Here is a 16,598-nt window from a genome sequence, read left to right on the forward strand (position 1 = left end):
CTCCATGAAGAATCCACGGCGGGCCTGATTTTCCCCGTGGACATGAGGCCTAAGGGGCAGTCCTGCTGGATACGGCGGTGGCGAGGGTCTCCAATGCCATCTAGAATGGTGATTATTAATGCTACTTACTAGCCACAACCGTTTTACAGCTCTCAAGCTGCTGATACAGTACAATGACAGCTGCACTGTGATTGGTTGCTATGGGCAACAAGCACCCTCTTACTGTAACAGTTTTCTTAAATGAAGCCCAAAACGTTTTATTCTGCCGTCGTCATCACTAGGGGGATATGAAGAAAAATGGCTGCCAATGGAGGCAGGAAAGCGTTTTGAGCCCTTCATTTTCACGTCTATCAGGCGTTAGTAGTTGCAATGTCATTTTCGCAAAACGTCGCATCTGTAAGCGAAAATCATCCGTCCGTCCATCAGTAAGCGTGGAAACCGTGTAAGTTTCACACGAAGTCCTCCGAAATTCACCGTCAGGGCAAGCAGAGAATTGGATGTTCCGCCACCGACTGTGTGGAAGATTCTGCGCAAAGGTTTACGACGTCAGGCTGCTATCACAACACCTGTGTTAGCGAGAAACGGAAATAAAAAAGGATCCATTTTCCCAATTGATTTCAATGGGGTTTAAAAAAAAAAAAAAAAAAACAGAAAGCAAACGAAAAGGCTTCTGCTCGCTTCCATTCTGTCACGTTTCTGTTTTTGGGTGGAAAAATAGCGCAGGTTGCCTTATTACTTTTCTGTCCAAAGAAACGAAAACCTGACAGAATGGAAGCCTTTTATAGTGGTCATACAATGGCCAATATCACCACCATACAGAGGTAGAAACCAGCTCTATACATGCGCTGCAGACCACAGAAGTGATTACAGTACCGTTATATCCAATGATCACAGGTCACTTCCTCACAGACTGGAGTCTTTCATGTTTCCTGCCTTTTCTATCTAGCCCAGACCGCCATGACAACTTTTTCCAGCTATGATTTGCCTTTGCAAGGTTTCTAACACAGGCATCCTTGGCTCCTTACTTTCCCGACACCTTCCTGACATTTACTGACCTACACCCGGCTATTTCACCAATTCTGTGCCTGTCGCTGCCCCATTTGCTCCTATTACTGCACCTGCTGTGTGGCACTGTATGCCCAAATACTCTGCTTCAAATATAATGTTATAGGTATGATAAACCTCCCAAAAAGAACAATAGTGCTACACAGATATCACCCCTGAAAACAGTTGTGCCAGTTAGTGACCCTAAAACTTTTGCTAAAGAGATAGTGCTCCATATTGTACCTAAATACTAATAGTATCATCATTTTTGCTCCTACGTACCAATAAAGGTTACCATTATGCCCTTATGAAATAATGCCCCTTTGAAAGCAGTAATGCTTCCTATGTGTTCCTTAAAATGAATGTCCCCAATGCCCCTTAAAAATGAATGCCGCTGTGTGGCGTCCGAGCCTGAGGTGCACCGTTGCAGAGGAGACCACGGGGATGTCCTCCAGACGGTTTTCACAGGTGGCTTTGTGATCTCCTTACTGGTAATGGTGGCAAGGACCTAGATCAGTGGCGCGAAAGTGTAAAAACAGAACAGGCAAAATGTAAATGGTGCTAATCAATGTCAACGGTATTGTCACGTGACGCCAGTACCTCTATTCCCATAGATAGTTACTCATCGGCAAATAACAGAGTCCACAAACAAAGTTAATTTTCAAAACCGGAGGTACACGGTTTCCTTTACTCACAGAATCCAACCTTGATTTTCCAAGAACACAGCAAGATGACATATATACACAAAACAGTTCACAAGAGACAGACATACACCTACCCTAAAGACACCCCAAATCCGGGCCACTACACCTGAATGACCCTTTAAAAAATAATGCCTTATGAGTGCCGCATCTTAAATAATAATGCCCCCCAAATGCCTCTTCCATCATAAAAATGCCCACAAGTTCACCATCATTAATAATAATAATGGCCTGTGTGCCCCTGCAAACATAAAAGGCCACCAAGTGCCCCATCATAAATAATAGTAACTCGTGAAAAAAAACACACTTACTTTGCCAATCGCATACAGTGACATAATTGGGGCACCTATGTCGGAACTCTGATGTCACATTTCACCTTGTTGAGAATATGCCTAATGCAACCTTCAGCCTATAGGATGGAGAATGGTAGGAAAGGGAGCCTGCTGTACTATATTTTGCAACTGTACCGGCATCGTGTGAGTGTAGGGTTTGCCTTGCGCATCGGGTGGGCCCTACCATGTGAGTGGGCCTGCAGCTGCCACATTCCCTGCAACCCTGCTAGATGTGCCTCTGGTGTCCACCCTTAGCTGAGCTCTAATTTGGTGAAGGACTGCATACTGGAGTTTCTTATTATTGCCATAAGCCAGTCTTACATAGAATGGCACATCCTTTGAATCGTGTAAATCACATCACAACCATTAGGTGGCCACAGTAGACACTTCCCATATAGGATAGAGATCTCCTGACTAAGTATCGTGATATCATGTTGTTTAGAAAATTTAGTTATCTCATGATTCCCATATCTTACTATATCCAGCCATGAGGGTAAGAAAGGACATATCTCTACATTCTGTTTGCGAAGTTCCTGGTGCCAGACCTGAATATGACTGAAATTCATCTGTTTTTAGGGAAATTGGAGGAAGCTTCTGATATCGGCGTTATCATTGTATGCACTCCGGAAGTCGAGCTCAGAAAGTCCAGTCCTTGAAAATGTGAGTTTTTTTGTCTTGTCTGGGAAGTGGAAGTGCGGGGTAATGTATGGTTACAGAGCGATCATCTGGTAAATAAGGTGAATCTAAAGGAAAACAGAACACAAATAGAAATAACCTTTCTGATCTACGTTACTCTTTTATTCATCACATTTGCATACGGCAACTCATTACTTGCAGTTATTGGTACAATAATAAATTACTGCACATACAAAGGAGGAAGGAGACCATTCCTGAGACATGACCAATGATGTCCCCCTCATCGTGGTTGTGATTTCACTGCAAAGTGGAGGACCTCCAACTCTGGACACTGTAGATATGGAGGCCCTGAAAGCTCTAGTGCACAATGTGCAAAAGCACAAACGCCTACAGACTCATGTCATATCCACTCATTGTCAAAAATATCCAGCCCCTAGAAGAAGTTGTCGGTTTGCTGTTAAGCTCAGCATACAGTTACATCTCAGTCAGATATACAAATGATTGGGATGATTAAAATGATATGTGGCGTGATTAGATGAATGGTCTTGCCACCTAAAAGTGGTTCCACCCTTGACCTATAAAATGCTCTCTGAGGACCTTGTTGACCACTAGACAGATATGTGGCGTGATTAGATGAATGGTCTTGCCAACTAAAAGTGGTTCCACCCTTGACCTATAACATGCTCTCTGAGGACCTTGTTGACCACTAGACAGAACTTGAGAGAAGATGGATGGCCATGTTGACAAATTGCCCACCACCTGAGCTGTTTTGACCAGACAATTAGGAGATGTTTGAACCAGTGGATGCATGAGGACAGAAACACAAGGTGATCGGGCTCAGGACCTCCCCAACAGACCACCAGTAGAGACGATCATTTAATTGTCCAACAAACACGAGCCGTTCCAAATGTTTTGTTATCCACCATCCAGAGACAGGTGGCACCATCATTAGACTCCTGCATCTGGCAGAACCATTTCCAGACACTTGGCTGATGGACATTTGGTCTCACGGTACCCATTACATGTACTGCCCTTGACACCCACCATCGCCTCTGTTTACAGTGGTGTAATGAACGATGAAACTGGACTGCCATGGAGTGGAACCGGGTTGTCTTCAGCAACTAATCCAAGTTAGGTTTGGGACCAAAAATGACTGCGCTCATACCTGGAGACCTAGTGGTGGTCTGGAGAAAGGGATGGGCCATTGCATACGACTGTCATTCACCTTTAGTGGTGGTACAAGGGACAATGACAACTCAGCGATATGTTCAGGACATCCTGCAGCTACATGTGTTCCTCTCATGGTGGCTTACTAAAGGCATTTTCCAGCAGGATAATGCTCAAGCGCACAAACAAGGGTGCCACAGGAATGTCTCTGCAACATTGCCGCACTTCCATGGCTGACCGGTTGCCAGAATCATCGCCAATAGAACATGCATGGCACCATCTTGGAAGCCAACTTAAGTTTGCATGATCTAGAGGCTCAGTTACAGCAAATGTGGAGCAATATGCCACAGGATACCATACGGAACCTGCATGCCCACATCTTGTATCCAAGCTAGAGGCGTCCCAGTAGGGTACTAGAGCCTCTGCAGTGGCCCAGAGTTAACGGGGCCCCCTCCGTAATGTTAAGGGTTTGTCTTGTGCAATCGTATTGTCAGTGTTTTTTGTGTTGCATGAATTTCACCTTTGCAGCACTGAATGGGTTAATGTCTGGGTTATGTCTGAGAAATGTATCATGTTGTATGTCATGTGACCTTGTGATATATATGTGTTTGTACAGTGAATGCAAGGAGTTTTTGGTGTGCTCATTGTGGATTTGGAGGAGAGACAGCCCGCACACAGACACCATCGGTCTATGTGTAGAAGCATGGAAGAGGCCAAACGATTCCCTGTTGTGCGACCCAGGATTATTCAGCCTGGGATGTACCGGTGCTACTTGTAAGCACTGAGTGAGGAGAGGGATCATTGTCTGGCAAGAGTACGGCACAAAAAGCGTGAGTGTGGACCAGTAGAGAGTTGGCGGGTGAGAGAGAAAGTCGCCGGGAGTGGGATCTCACAGATAACTAGCCTGTGGATATCCGGAATCGTATCAAGAAGTCCTCCCTGTCACACCACCTTCTGCAAGGGTAATTTGTGTCAGTACCCTAATGTTTGTTGGAACTGTTCTGAAGTTAAAGTAAATGGACATTACCGACCGTTCCCAGTTTGTCCATGAAAAGTTACCCTGTGTGTGGACTCTTTTATTACAACCTCCAGCTCTACCACAGAGCAGGGAACGGTGCCGTCATGAGTTACAAAAGAGACTCAAAGTAATTTTAAACTGCCTTTGCCGTTGACCTCCCCAGCAGTAACTTGGTCGAGTCCTGAGCTATCCTCAGGGGAGGAGATGGTAGAGCCACTCATGACAAAGTCTTTATGTACCCCGCCATCTCCTTGGCTGTGGGCCCGTTCCTCAGACGCTGCATCTCCATGCCCGTTTCTTGTATGCAAGCTAGAGGCGTCCCAACAGGGTACTAGAGACTCCATGCCTGCCGTATCACATGTTGTATTCAAGCTACAGGTGGTACAACAGGGTACTTGAGCCTCCATGCTCGCCGTATCACATCTTGTTTTCAAGCTAGAGGTTGTACAACAAGGTACTAGAGCCTCCATGCATACTCATATCACATCTTGTAGCCAAGCTGGAGGCGGTACAACAGGGTACTAGAGCTTCCATGCCCCCGCCATCTCCAAGCTAGAGGTGATACAACAGGGTACTAGAGCCTCCCTACAAGGGGTCAGTCCTCTACAATAAATGATTCTTTTGCTCTGATATTGTAATCAATTACTTGTATCAATGTTACAATCATGCAGAGAAAGTTTCATTCCATTCCAACAACTTCTTCTATATGAGAAGTATCATCCGTCTGGTATCTCATCTCCCAAGTGTTCTGATCCAAACACCATAGAACCCATTAGGAGGAAACTCAGGGATTCACTAAAAGTGAAGTCCATGGCATGCATAAACTCTAAACTTGCATAAACTTTATTTATAAGAGGGCCACAACTTAATAAAGACATGCGTTTTGGTACAAAATACTTGTATGCCAGCCATGAGGTGAAGGTCCAACATCAGTGGCGGCAGAATAATGATGTCATGAGCTCAATCTTGAATCTAACTCCGCCCCTTCCTTCTCTTCTGTCATCACGCTGAGGTTTACACATGGTGTCCTCTTTACCGCAGGGTATTCTCCTTCTGCTTTGGGCTGCAGCGACCGCGAGGGTGTTCTGTATTCACAATTCAAGACCTGTGATACCGCTGGTGAGTACCTGGTGAATAGCCAACGACGATGAGGATGTGATATTACATGTTTATAACTGATGGTTGTGTGGCAGATTTACCCGGGACGCATCGCCTTGTTCAGCACCATCACTTTCTTCATTGTCTCTGACACTTACTACAGACCCAGCGCCCTCAATGTGAGTAATATGGTTATAATACTAGACCTCTCATTATAGCCCTATATCTATACTGGGAATAACTATATAACTATATATAACTATAATAGTCACATGAACTCCTCCTTCTTATATCTGACACTATTGTGGATCTTCTGCTTACTTCTAGGTTGTCAGCAGTGCTGTGTGCATTGTATCCTATTTAGGGTCTCTCTGGCCCAGAAGGCAGCAATGTTCAGTAAGTATTTTCTATCTAATAACTTTTATTGTCTACTTTATTGTCTATTAGCTCGTTACCGCTACTTTGTCCGCGTGGAATTTGTATTTTTTTAATCTAATCTGTGTTTTGCTGTATATTGAAAGGTAAAAAGTTGAACTAGTGAAAGGAATGTAACTGCGATCTGCGGTCAGCACCATTCTGTATGTTTTTGGTCTTGCCATCCTTTGCTAGGATATAGAGAGTTAGTGGGCTGTATACACATGGACACACCACATACAGCTGCCCATAAGAAAAACATGTTTTTTTTTTAAATGTACACCTGCTACCTTCAGTGTTTACCCTTGAGCCTTAATAATCGTCAACGCAAATGCTATTTTTAAAGGGAACTGCAGCCTTTTGAATCTTACACCGCTGAGATAAAATAAAAGCTGCACTGTGATTGGTTGTTATAGATTATACCGCTGAGGTAAAATTAAAGCTGCGCTGTGATTGGTTGCTATGGGCAACGCAGATTTTCTTTAAAATTTCAATCCATGTTAATGTGTCTTTTGTTTATGTTTTAATCCTGGGAAGTGCTGAGTATCTGTGCTAGCTTAATAATCACATATGTGTGACAACGACGTCTGCCCTCACCTGTCTGCTTGTTTGAGGAGGCCTAGCCTATAATGTGCACCCCCTTCCCCTCCGCTCCACCGCACTCAATAATGCCATACATGTGGCAATGGCATCTGCCCTCAAGTGTCTGCCTGTTTGTGTAGGCATAGTTTATGATGTGCACCCCCTTCCCCTCTGCCACGCTGTACAGCGCGGCGGTGAAATGTAGGTGCGCCTGCGCATCACCAAATAAATCTGTCTGGTTACGCTCTCTAGAGAACTCTATAAATCTTCAGGATAAAACGTAGCCTATGTCCTTCCTCAAGCTGTGAGCCATCTCCTGGCCAAATTTCATCAACATCCCTTCAGCACTTTAGTCGTGAAAAGGTAACAGACCGACAGACAGTTACTTTTGCACTTATAATATTAGTATGGATTATTTACACTGTGTGGTGCTCCTTCCTACAATGTGCAGTACTCCTCTCTACACTGCGTGGTGCTGCTCCTCTGTACAGTACACAGTGCTCCTCCCTACAGTGCTCTATGCTCCTCCCTACAATGTGCAGTACTCCTCTCTACACTGTGTGGTGCTGCTCCTCTGTACAGTATGCAGTGCTCCTCCCTACAGTGCTCTATGCTCCTCCCTACAATGTGCAGTACTCCTCTCTACACTGCGTGGTGCTGCTCCTCTGTACAGTACACAGTGCTCCTCCCTACAGTGCTCTATGCTCCTCACTACAATGTACAGTACTCCTCTTTACACTGCATGGTACTGCCCCTCTGTACAGTATGCAGTGCTCCTCCCTACAGTGCTCTATGCTCCTCCCTACAATGTGCAGTACTCCTCTCTACACTGCGTGGTGCTGCTCCTCTGTACAGTATGCAGTGCTCCTCCCTACAGTGCTCTATGCTCCTCCCTACAATGTGCAGTACTCCTCTCTACACTGCGTGGTGCTGCTCCTCTGTACAGTACACAGTGCTCCTCCCTACAGTGCTCTATGCTCCTCACTACAATGTACAGTACTCCTCTTTTTACACTGCATGGTACTGCCCCTCTGTACAGTATGCAGTGCTCCTCCCTACAGTGCTCTATGCTCCTCCCTACAATGTGCAGTACTCCTCTCTACACTGCGTGGTGCTGCTCCTCTGTACAGTACACAGTGCTTCTCCCTACAGTGCTCTATGCTCCTCACTACAATGTGCAGTACTCCTCTCTACACTGCATGGTGTTGCTCCTTTGTACAGTACACAGTGCTCCTCCCTACAGTTCTCTATGCTCCTCCCTACAATGTGCAGTGCTCCTCTCTACACTGCGTGGTGCTGCTCCTCTGTACAGTATGCAGTGCTCCTCACTACAATGTGCAGCACTCCTCTTTACACTGCATGGTGCTGGTCCTGTGTACAGTATGCAGTGCTCCTCCCTACACTGTGCAGTACTCCTCTCTACACTGCATGTTGCTGCTCCTGTGTACAGTATGCAGTGCTCCTCCCTAAAGTGCTATATTCTCCTCACTACAATGTGCAGTACTCCTCTTTACACTGCATGGTGCTGCTCCTGTGTACACTACGCAGTGCTGCTCCCTACAGTGCTCTCTGCTTCTCCCTACAATGTGCAGTACTCCTCTCTACACTGCCTGGTGCTGCTCCTCTGTACAGTATGCAGTGCTCCTCCCTACAACGTGCAGTACTCCTCTCTTCACTGCATGGTGCTGCTCCTCTGTACAGTACACAGTGCTCCTCCCTACAGTGCTCTATGCTCCTCACTACAATGTGCAGTACTCCTCTCTACACTGCATGGTGTTGCTCCTCTGTACAGTATGCAGTGTTCCTCTCTAAAGTGCTCTATGCTCCTCCCTACAATGTGCAGTACTCTCCCCTACACTGCATGGTGCTGCTCCTCTATACAGTATGCAGTGCTCCTCCCTACAGTGCTCTCTGCTCCTCCCTACAATGCGCAGTACTCTCCCCTACACTGCATGGTGCTGCTCTTCTATACAGTATGCAGTGCTCCTCCCTAAAGTGCTCTATGCTCATTTCAATGTGCAGTACTCCTCTTTACACTGCATGGTGCTGCTCCTCTGTACAGTATGCAGTGCTCCTCCCTACAATGTGCAGTACTCCTCTTTACACTACATTCTGCTGCTCCTCTGTACAGTACGCAGTGCTCCTCCCTACATTGCTCTCTGCTCCTGTCTACAATGTGCAGTACTCCTCTCTACACTGCATGGTGCTGCTGCTCTGTACAGTATGCAATGCTCCTCCCTACCGTGCTCTCTGCTCCTCACTACAATGTGCAGTACTCCTCCCTACACTGCATGGTGCTGCTCCTCTGTACAGTACACAGTGCTCCTCCCTACAATGTGCAGTACTCCTTTCTACACTGCATGGTGCTGCTCCTCTGTACAGTATGCAGTGCTCCTCCCTAAAGTGCTCTATGCTCCTCACTACAATGTGCAGTACTCCACTTTACACTGCATGGTGCTGCTCCTCTGTACAGTACGCAGTGCTCCTCCCTACATTGCTCTCTGGTCCTGTCTACAATGTGCAGTACTCCTCTCTACACTGCATGGTGCTGCTGCTCTGTACAGTATGCAATGCTCCTCCCTACCGTGCTCTCTGCTCCTCACTACAATGTGCAGTACTCCTCCCTACACTGCATGGTGCTGCTCCTCTGTACAGTACACAGTGCTCCTCCCTACAATGTGCAGTACTCCTTTCTACACTGCATGGTGCTGCTCCTCTGTACAGTATGCAGTGTGCCTCCCTTGGTGCTCTATGCTCCTCACTACAGTGTGCAGTACTCCTCTTTACACTGCATGGTGCTGCTCCTCTGTACAGTATGCAGTGCTCCTCCCTACAATGTGCAGTACTCCTCTCTACACTGCATGGTGCTGCTCCTCTGTACAGTATGCAGTGCTCCTCCCTACAATCTGCAGTACTCCTCTCTACACTGCATGGTGCTGCTCCTCTGTACAGTATGCAGTGCTCCTCCCTAAAGTGCTCTATGCTCCTCACTACAATGTGCAATACTCCTCCCTACACTGCATGGTGCTGCTGCTCTGTACAGTATGCAATGCTCCTCCCTACCATGCTCTCTGCTCCTCACTACAATGTGCAGTACTCCTCCCTACACTGCATGGTGCTGCTCCTCTGTACAGTACACAGTGCTCCTCCCTACAATGTGCAGTACTCCTTTCTACACTGCATGGTGCTGCTCCTCTGTACAGTATGCAGTGTGCCTCCCTTGGTGCTCTATGCTCCTCACTACAGTGTGCAGTACTCCTCTTTACACTGCATGGTGCTGCTCCTCTGTACAGTATGCAGTGCTCCTCCCTACAATGTGCAGTACTCCTCTCTACACTGCATGGTGCTGCTCCTCTGTACAGTATGCAGTGCTCCTCCCTACAATCTGCAGTACTCCTCTCTACACTGCATGGTGCTGCTCCTCTGTACAGTATGCAGTGCTCCTCCCTAAAGTGCTCTATGCTCCTCACTACAATGTGCAATACTCCTCCCTACACTGCATGGTGCTGCTCCTCTGTACAGTATGCAGTGCTTCTCCCTAAAGTGCTCTATGCTCCTCACTACAATGTGCAGTACTCCTCTTTACACTGCATGTTGCTGCTCCTCTGTACAGTATGCAGTGCTTCTCCCTAAAGTGCTCTATGCTCCTCACTACAATGTGCAATACTCCTCCCTACACTGCATGGTGCTGCTCCACTGTACAGTACGCAGTGCTTCTCCCTAAAGTGCTCTATGCTTCTCACTACAATGTGCAGTACTCCTCTTTACACTGCATGGTGCTGCTCCTCTGTACAGTACGCAGTGCTCCTCCCTACATTGCTCTCTGCTCCTCACTACAATGTGCAGTACTCCTCTCTACACTGCATGGTGCTGCTCCTCTGTACAGTATGCAGTGCTCCTCCCTAAAGTGCTCTATGCTCATTTCAATGTGCAGTACTCCTCTTTACACTGCATGGTGCTCCTCCCTACAATGTGCAGTACTCCTCTTTACACTGCATGCTGCTGCTCCTCTGTACAGTACGCAGTGCTCCTCCCTACATTGCTCTCTGCTCCTGTCTACAATGTGCAGTACTCCTCTCTACACTGCATGGTGCTGCTGCTCTGTACAGTATGCAATGCTCCTCCCTACCGTGCTCTCTGCTCCTCACTACAATGTGCAGTACTCCTCCCTACACTGCATGGTGCTGCTCCTCTGTACAGTACACAGTGCTCCTCCCTACAATGTGCAGTACTCCTTTCTACACTGCATGGTGCTGCTCCTCTGTACAGTATGCAGTGCTCCTCCCTAAAGTGCTCTATGCTCCTCACTACAATGTGCAGTACTCCACTTTACACTGCATGGTGCTGCTCCTCTGTACAGTACGCAGTGCTCCTCCCTACATTGCTCTCTGCTCCTGTCTACACTGCATGGTGCTGCTCCTCTGTACAGTATGCAGTGCTCCTCCCTTGGTGCTCTATGCTCCTCACTACAGTGTGCAGTACTCCTCTTTACACTGCATGGTGCTGCTCCTCTGTACAGTATGCAGTGTTCCTCCCTACAATGTGCAGTACTCCTCTCTACACTGCATGGTGCTGCTCCTCTGTACAGTATGCAGTGTTCCTCCCTACAATCTGCAGTACTCCTCTCTACACTGCATGGTGCTGCTCCTCTGTACAGTATGCAGTGCTCCTCCCTAAAGTGCTCTATGCTCCTCACTACAATGTGCAATACTCCTCCCTACACTGCATGGTGCTGCTCCTCTGTACAGTATGCAGTGCTTCTCCCTAAAGTGCTCTATGCTCCTCACTACAATGTGCAGTACTCCTCTTTACACTGCATGTTGCTGCTCCTCTGTACAGTATGCAGTGCTCCTCCCTAAAGTGCTCTATGCTCCTCACTACAATGTGCAATACTCCTCCCTACACTGCATGGTGCTGCTCCTCTCTACAGTATGCAGTGCTTCTCCTTAAAGTGCTCTATGCTCCTCACTACAATGTGCAGTACTCCTCTTTACACTGCATGTTGCTGCTCCTCTGTACAGTATGCAGTGCTCCCCCCTGCAATGTTCAGTACTCCTCTCTACACTGCATGGTGCTGCTCCACTGTACAGTACGCAGTGCTTCTCCCTAAAGTGCTCTATGCTTCTCACTACAATGTGCAGTACTCCTCTTTACACTGCATGGTGCTGCTCCTCTGTACAGTACGCAGTGCTCCTCCCTACATTGCTCTCTGCTCCTCACTACAATGTGCAGTACTCCTCTCTACACTGCATGGTGCTGCTCCTCTGTACAGTATGCAGTGCTCCTCCCTAGGTGCTCTATGCTCTTCACTACAATGTGCAGCACTCCTCTTTACACTGCATGGTGCTGCTCCTCTGTATAGTATGCAGTGCTCCCCCCTACAATGTGCAGTACTCCTCTCTACACTGCATCGTGCTGCTCCTCTGTGCAGTACGCAGTGCTCTCCCCTACAATGCTCTTTGCTCCTCCCTATAATGTTCAGTACTCCTCTCTACACGGCGTGGTGCTGCTCCTCTGTACAGTTCTCAGTGCTTCTCCCTAAAGTGCCCTATGCGCCTCACTACAATGTGCAGTACTCCTCTCTATACTGCGTGGTGCTGCTCCTCCCTACAGTGCTCTATGCTCCTCACTACAATGTGCAGTACTCCTCTCTACACTGCATGGTGCTGCTCCTCTGTACAGTACACAGTGCTCCTCTCTACAGTGCTCTCTGCTACTCACTACAATGTGCAGTGCTCCTCTGTACAGTACGCAGTGCTTCTCCATAAAGTGTTCTCCTCACTACAATGTGCAGTACGCCTCTCTACACTGCCTGGTGCTGCTTCTCCCTAGATTATGCAGTGCCCCCCCCCCCCCACACACACACACACTGCTCTCTGCTCCTCAATACAATGTGCGGTGCTCATCCTTACAGTGTGCAGTACTCCTCTCTACACTGCGTGATACTTCCCCTCTGTACAGTATGCAGTGCTCCTCCTTACAGTGCTCGCTGCTTCTCAGTACAATGTGCAGTACTCCTCTCTACACTGCATGGTGCTGCTCCCTAAAGCGCTCTCTGCTCCTCACAACAATGTGCAGTACTCCTCCCTACCATGCTCTCTGCTCCTCACTACAATATGCGGTGCTTATCCCTACAGTGTGCAGTGCTCCTCTGTACCGTGCATGGTACTGCTACTCAGTACAATGTGCAGTACTCCTCCTTACACTGCATGATGCTGCTTATGGTGTGCAGTGCTCCTCCTAACAGTTTGTGGTGCTCCTCCCTACAGTGCTCTCTGTTCCTCCTTACAATATGTGATGTTCATCTGTGTAGTTTATAGTTCTCCTCTCTACAGTGTACAGTGATCCTCCCTACAGTGTGCAGTAGTCCTCTCTACACTGAATGGTGCTCCTCCCTACAAGTGTGCACTGCTCCTCAATACAGTACGTAGTGTGCTCCTCCTTGCAAATGTGCACTGCTTCTCAGTACTGTACGCAGTGCTCTCTGATCTTCACTGCAATGTGCAGTGCTCCTCTCTGTACTGCATGGTGCTGCTCCCTGTGGTGTGCACTGCTCCTCCCTACAGTGTGCAGTGCTCCTCCTTATAGTGCTTTCTGTTCCTTCCTACAATGTGTTATGTTCATCTCTGTAGTTTACAGTTCTCCTCCCTACAGTGTGCAGTGCTCATCCCTATGGTTTACAGTTTTCCCTCAATTACACTACTTTCCACACTGCTACATGAGAAAACCCCAGTGAAATCCTGACTCTGGCTAGTGTAGCACTGATCACCAGGCCTCGTTAGAAGTAACTCAGATCACTAGATTTTCCCATCTAATGTGGATTCACACTGACACTGATTCACGAAAAACTTTCCATGTGACTTCGGCTTCTTTCACACGAGCGCATATCACCTGGACGTTTTCATCGCCGTCCGATTTATGCTACGTTGTTAGTGAAAAATCTGGTGAACGGGCGCACAAATCAAACGTTTGTGCGCCCGTTCATATGGTCTGGTGAGGCCGAGCTCACCAGACCATTGCCCATTTCCCCTCCCTCTCCATCGCAGGCTCACCTCTTGTTCCTCCCCGCTCTCTGTGCAATGGGAGGGGGCAGGAGCTAAGCGACGGTCCGCCCCACCTCCTACCATTGATGGCTATGAACAAGGGGCGGGGAGAGGGCAGGCATTTAGCTCCGCTCACATCCCACCCCTTGTCTATAGCCATCAATGGGAGGAGGCGGGGCGGACCGGCGCTTAGCTCTGCCCCCATCCCGCCCCCTCCAATTGCACAGAACAAGCAGGGACGGACAGAGGTGAGCCTGCACGGGGGAGGAAAACAGAGGGAGGGAGTTTAGCAGCCACGCTGCTAAACTCCCTTCCACCTACAGCCGCTGCCATTGGCTCCCATAGGAGCCTATGCAACAGCCGACGTATTCTCGGCCCAAAACATAGTTCCAGGACTATGCTTTGAGGTCGACGTAAAAACGCCTGGCGCTATATTGGTTTGCCTGGGCGTTTTTACGTCTCAGAAATACGCCCATGTGATCTGATGCATTAGAATCCAATGCGTCAGATGACAGCGCATATCGGCCGGCGTGAAAACGAACGGCCGATATGCGCTCTTGTGAAAGAAGCCTTATGCTGATTACGGGAAGAATTTCCAAGAAGTGTCAATTGTGCGAGGGCCCGATGCTCTAATAAAAGGGGCCACTCAGTGTATGTTATATGTATTTTCGCTCAACCTCTGACACAATGGTATTATGTAGATTAGTGTTTAACAATGATCAATCAATACTATAAATCCGTGAGGGATTGGATCACGTGCGCTCGCATCCTGCTTATGATTAATGTTTCTGTCGTTTTGTAGAACGAACTAAGCTGGAAGGTGATTCATTATGGAATCATACTGCTCATTTTCTGGAAGAGTTGGCAACAAACAGATGCTGAGACCGTGAGTATATGAGATGGTTACAGGCTGTGTATTATCATATGCATACACAGAATACAGACTGCAGATAATATGATCACTCATTGCGGACATAAACCCTCAGTGCACAGATGATGAGAATCACTAGTCAATGGAGGTAGTATAAAAAGTCATGACCCTACATCGGTGGTCTCCAGCCTGTGGCTCCTGCTATTGTGAAACTACAACTCTCAGCACCTGCGGCTGTCAAAGCATATTGGGGGCTATAGTTACACAACAGCCAGAGAACCGTAGGTGGGATGACCATGGCAGGCAGCTGGCAGCCGGGGGATTTGTTTCCATAGATATCCTTGACAGATCTAAAAATCACCCCTGTACCAGGAATCTCTTTTCTATTGGTTGTCAGGATAACGTTCCATCATACACTTATATTATAACATATTATATTGTGTTAGACAGATAAAAGACCTCAGTCCAGCCAGTTCAGCCTTTTACCCCTTTAATGTTGATCCAGAAATAGGAGAAAAAAAACTATGAGGTAGAAGCCAATTTTCCTCCTTTTTAGAGAAAAAAATTCCTTCCCGACTTCAATCTTGTAGTCAGAATAATCCTGATCAGTGATCCTTCTGAGTAATCAGGGATTATAACTAGAGATGAGCGAACGTACTCGTTTAGGGCTATTTCGCAATCGAACATCGCTTTTTTCGAGTAACTGACTACTCGAGCGAAAAAAGATTCGGGGGGCGCCGTGGGGTGAGTGGGGGGTTGCAGAGGGGAGTGGGAAAGAGAGAGAGCTCCCCCTTGTTCCCCACTGCTACCCCCTGCTCCACCACGCCACCCTTAAATCTTTTCACTCGAGTAGTCAGTTACTCGAAAAAAGCGATGCTCGATTGTGAAATCACCCAAAACGAGTACGTTCGCTCATCTCTAATTAGAACATAAAAGGAACCTTTTACAGACTAGGCCGCCCACCGCAGCAGCGGTGAATTCTGCAACAATATCCGCAGGCTAGCTGTGTCCTGCAGTGTAATTCCGTCCCGTGTGAGAGATCCCTAATGTTGTTGCACACCGGGCCGCTCTAACTCTTTTAGTGAGTTCCCCATCTTCATTTACTGATGCTGAATCTCTTTGTCTAGACTTTGCAGAAGATTTCTCAGTTTGTGCTCCGTTCCCCGGTGATCCCGGCCGCTGTGGGCATTTAATATCGCCCAATCCCACCGGTGGCCTTCCCGCGCTGCAGCTCATTTGGTGACACTGTATCTACAGCCACATCATTACTGAAGAAGTTCTTGTAGTAGTAAAGAAATATCATCTTGTGATCATTGAATTTCAGTTTCCGTCTTGTATAGCACAAAAGGCATCCCGCCAACGGCGATACACACAATGAATAAAGTCTGAATGATGTCACAGAATGACCGTTTATTACAGAACACCATATCGCGTGATGCTTTATTCAGTCTGAGGACAGGATTTACTGTGGAACTGTATTGTTATAGGGTTTTGTTGGACATGATAGTCTGTCCCCAGGACCGGCCATCAGTTCTGGTCGGTGACATCCCTAGCACTCAGTAGAATGAAGGGGCCCTACAGACCTGGCACCACACATACAGTTGTGGCTCTGCTGTTTACAGCCCAATCTGTGGGAGAGGCTTCTTGCAGGGATACAGATAGGCATACAATGGGGAGACCACTTGACCCACC

General features: G+C 47.6%; 1 protein-coding gene across 3 annotated transcripts in view; it reads left to right on the top strand.

The window, feature by feature from the left end:
* LOC136577236 (uncharacterized) overlaps window positions 1-16,332 on the top strand; it is a 33,069-nt gene extending 16,737 nt beyond the window's left edge. For all 3 annotated transcript variants that reach the window (XM_066577044.1, XM_066577046.1, XM_066577045.1), the window contains 6 exons: window positions 2,654-2,737; window positions 5,940-6,017; window positions 6,092-6,175; window positions 6,324-6,392; window positions 14,838-14,921; window positions 16,034-16,332. In XM_066577044.1, the coding sequence (XP_066433141.1) occupies window positions 2,654-2,737; window positions 5,940-6,017; window positions 6,092-6,175; window positions 6,324-6,392; window positions 14,838-14,921; window positions 16,034-16,099 (465 nt within the window). In that variant the 3' untranslated portion in view covers window positions 16,100-16,332. The remainder of the gene's footprint in view (window positions 1-2,653; window positions 2,738-5,939; window positions 6,018-6,091; window positions 6,176-6,323; window positions 6,393-14,837; window positions 14,922-16,033) is intronic.
* Window positions 16,333-16,598: the final 266 nt, after the last annotated feature.

This window comes from Eleutherodactylus coqui, chromosome 8 (genome assembly GCF_035609145.1).
Source record: "Eleutherodactylus coqui strain aEleCoq1 chromosome 8, aEleCoq1.hap1, whole genome shotgun sequence".
NCBI lineage: Eukaryota > Metazoa > Chordata > Amphibia > Anura > Eleutherodactylidae > Eleutherodactylus > Eleutherodactylus coqui.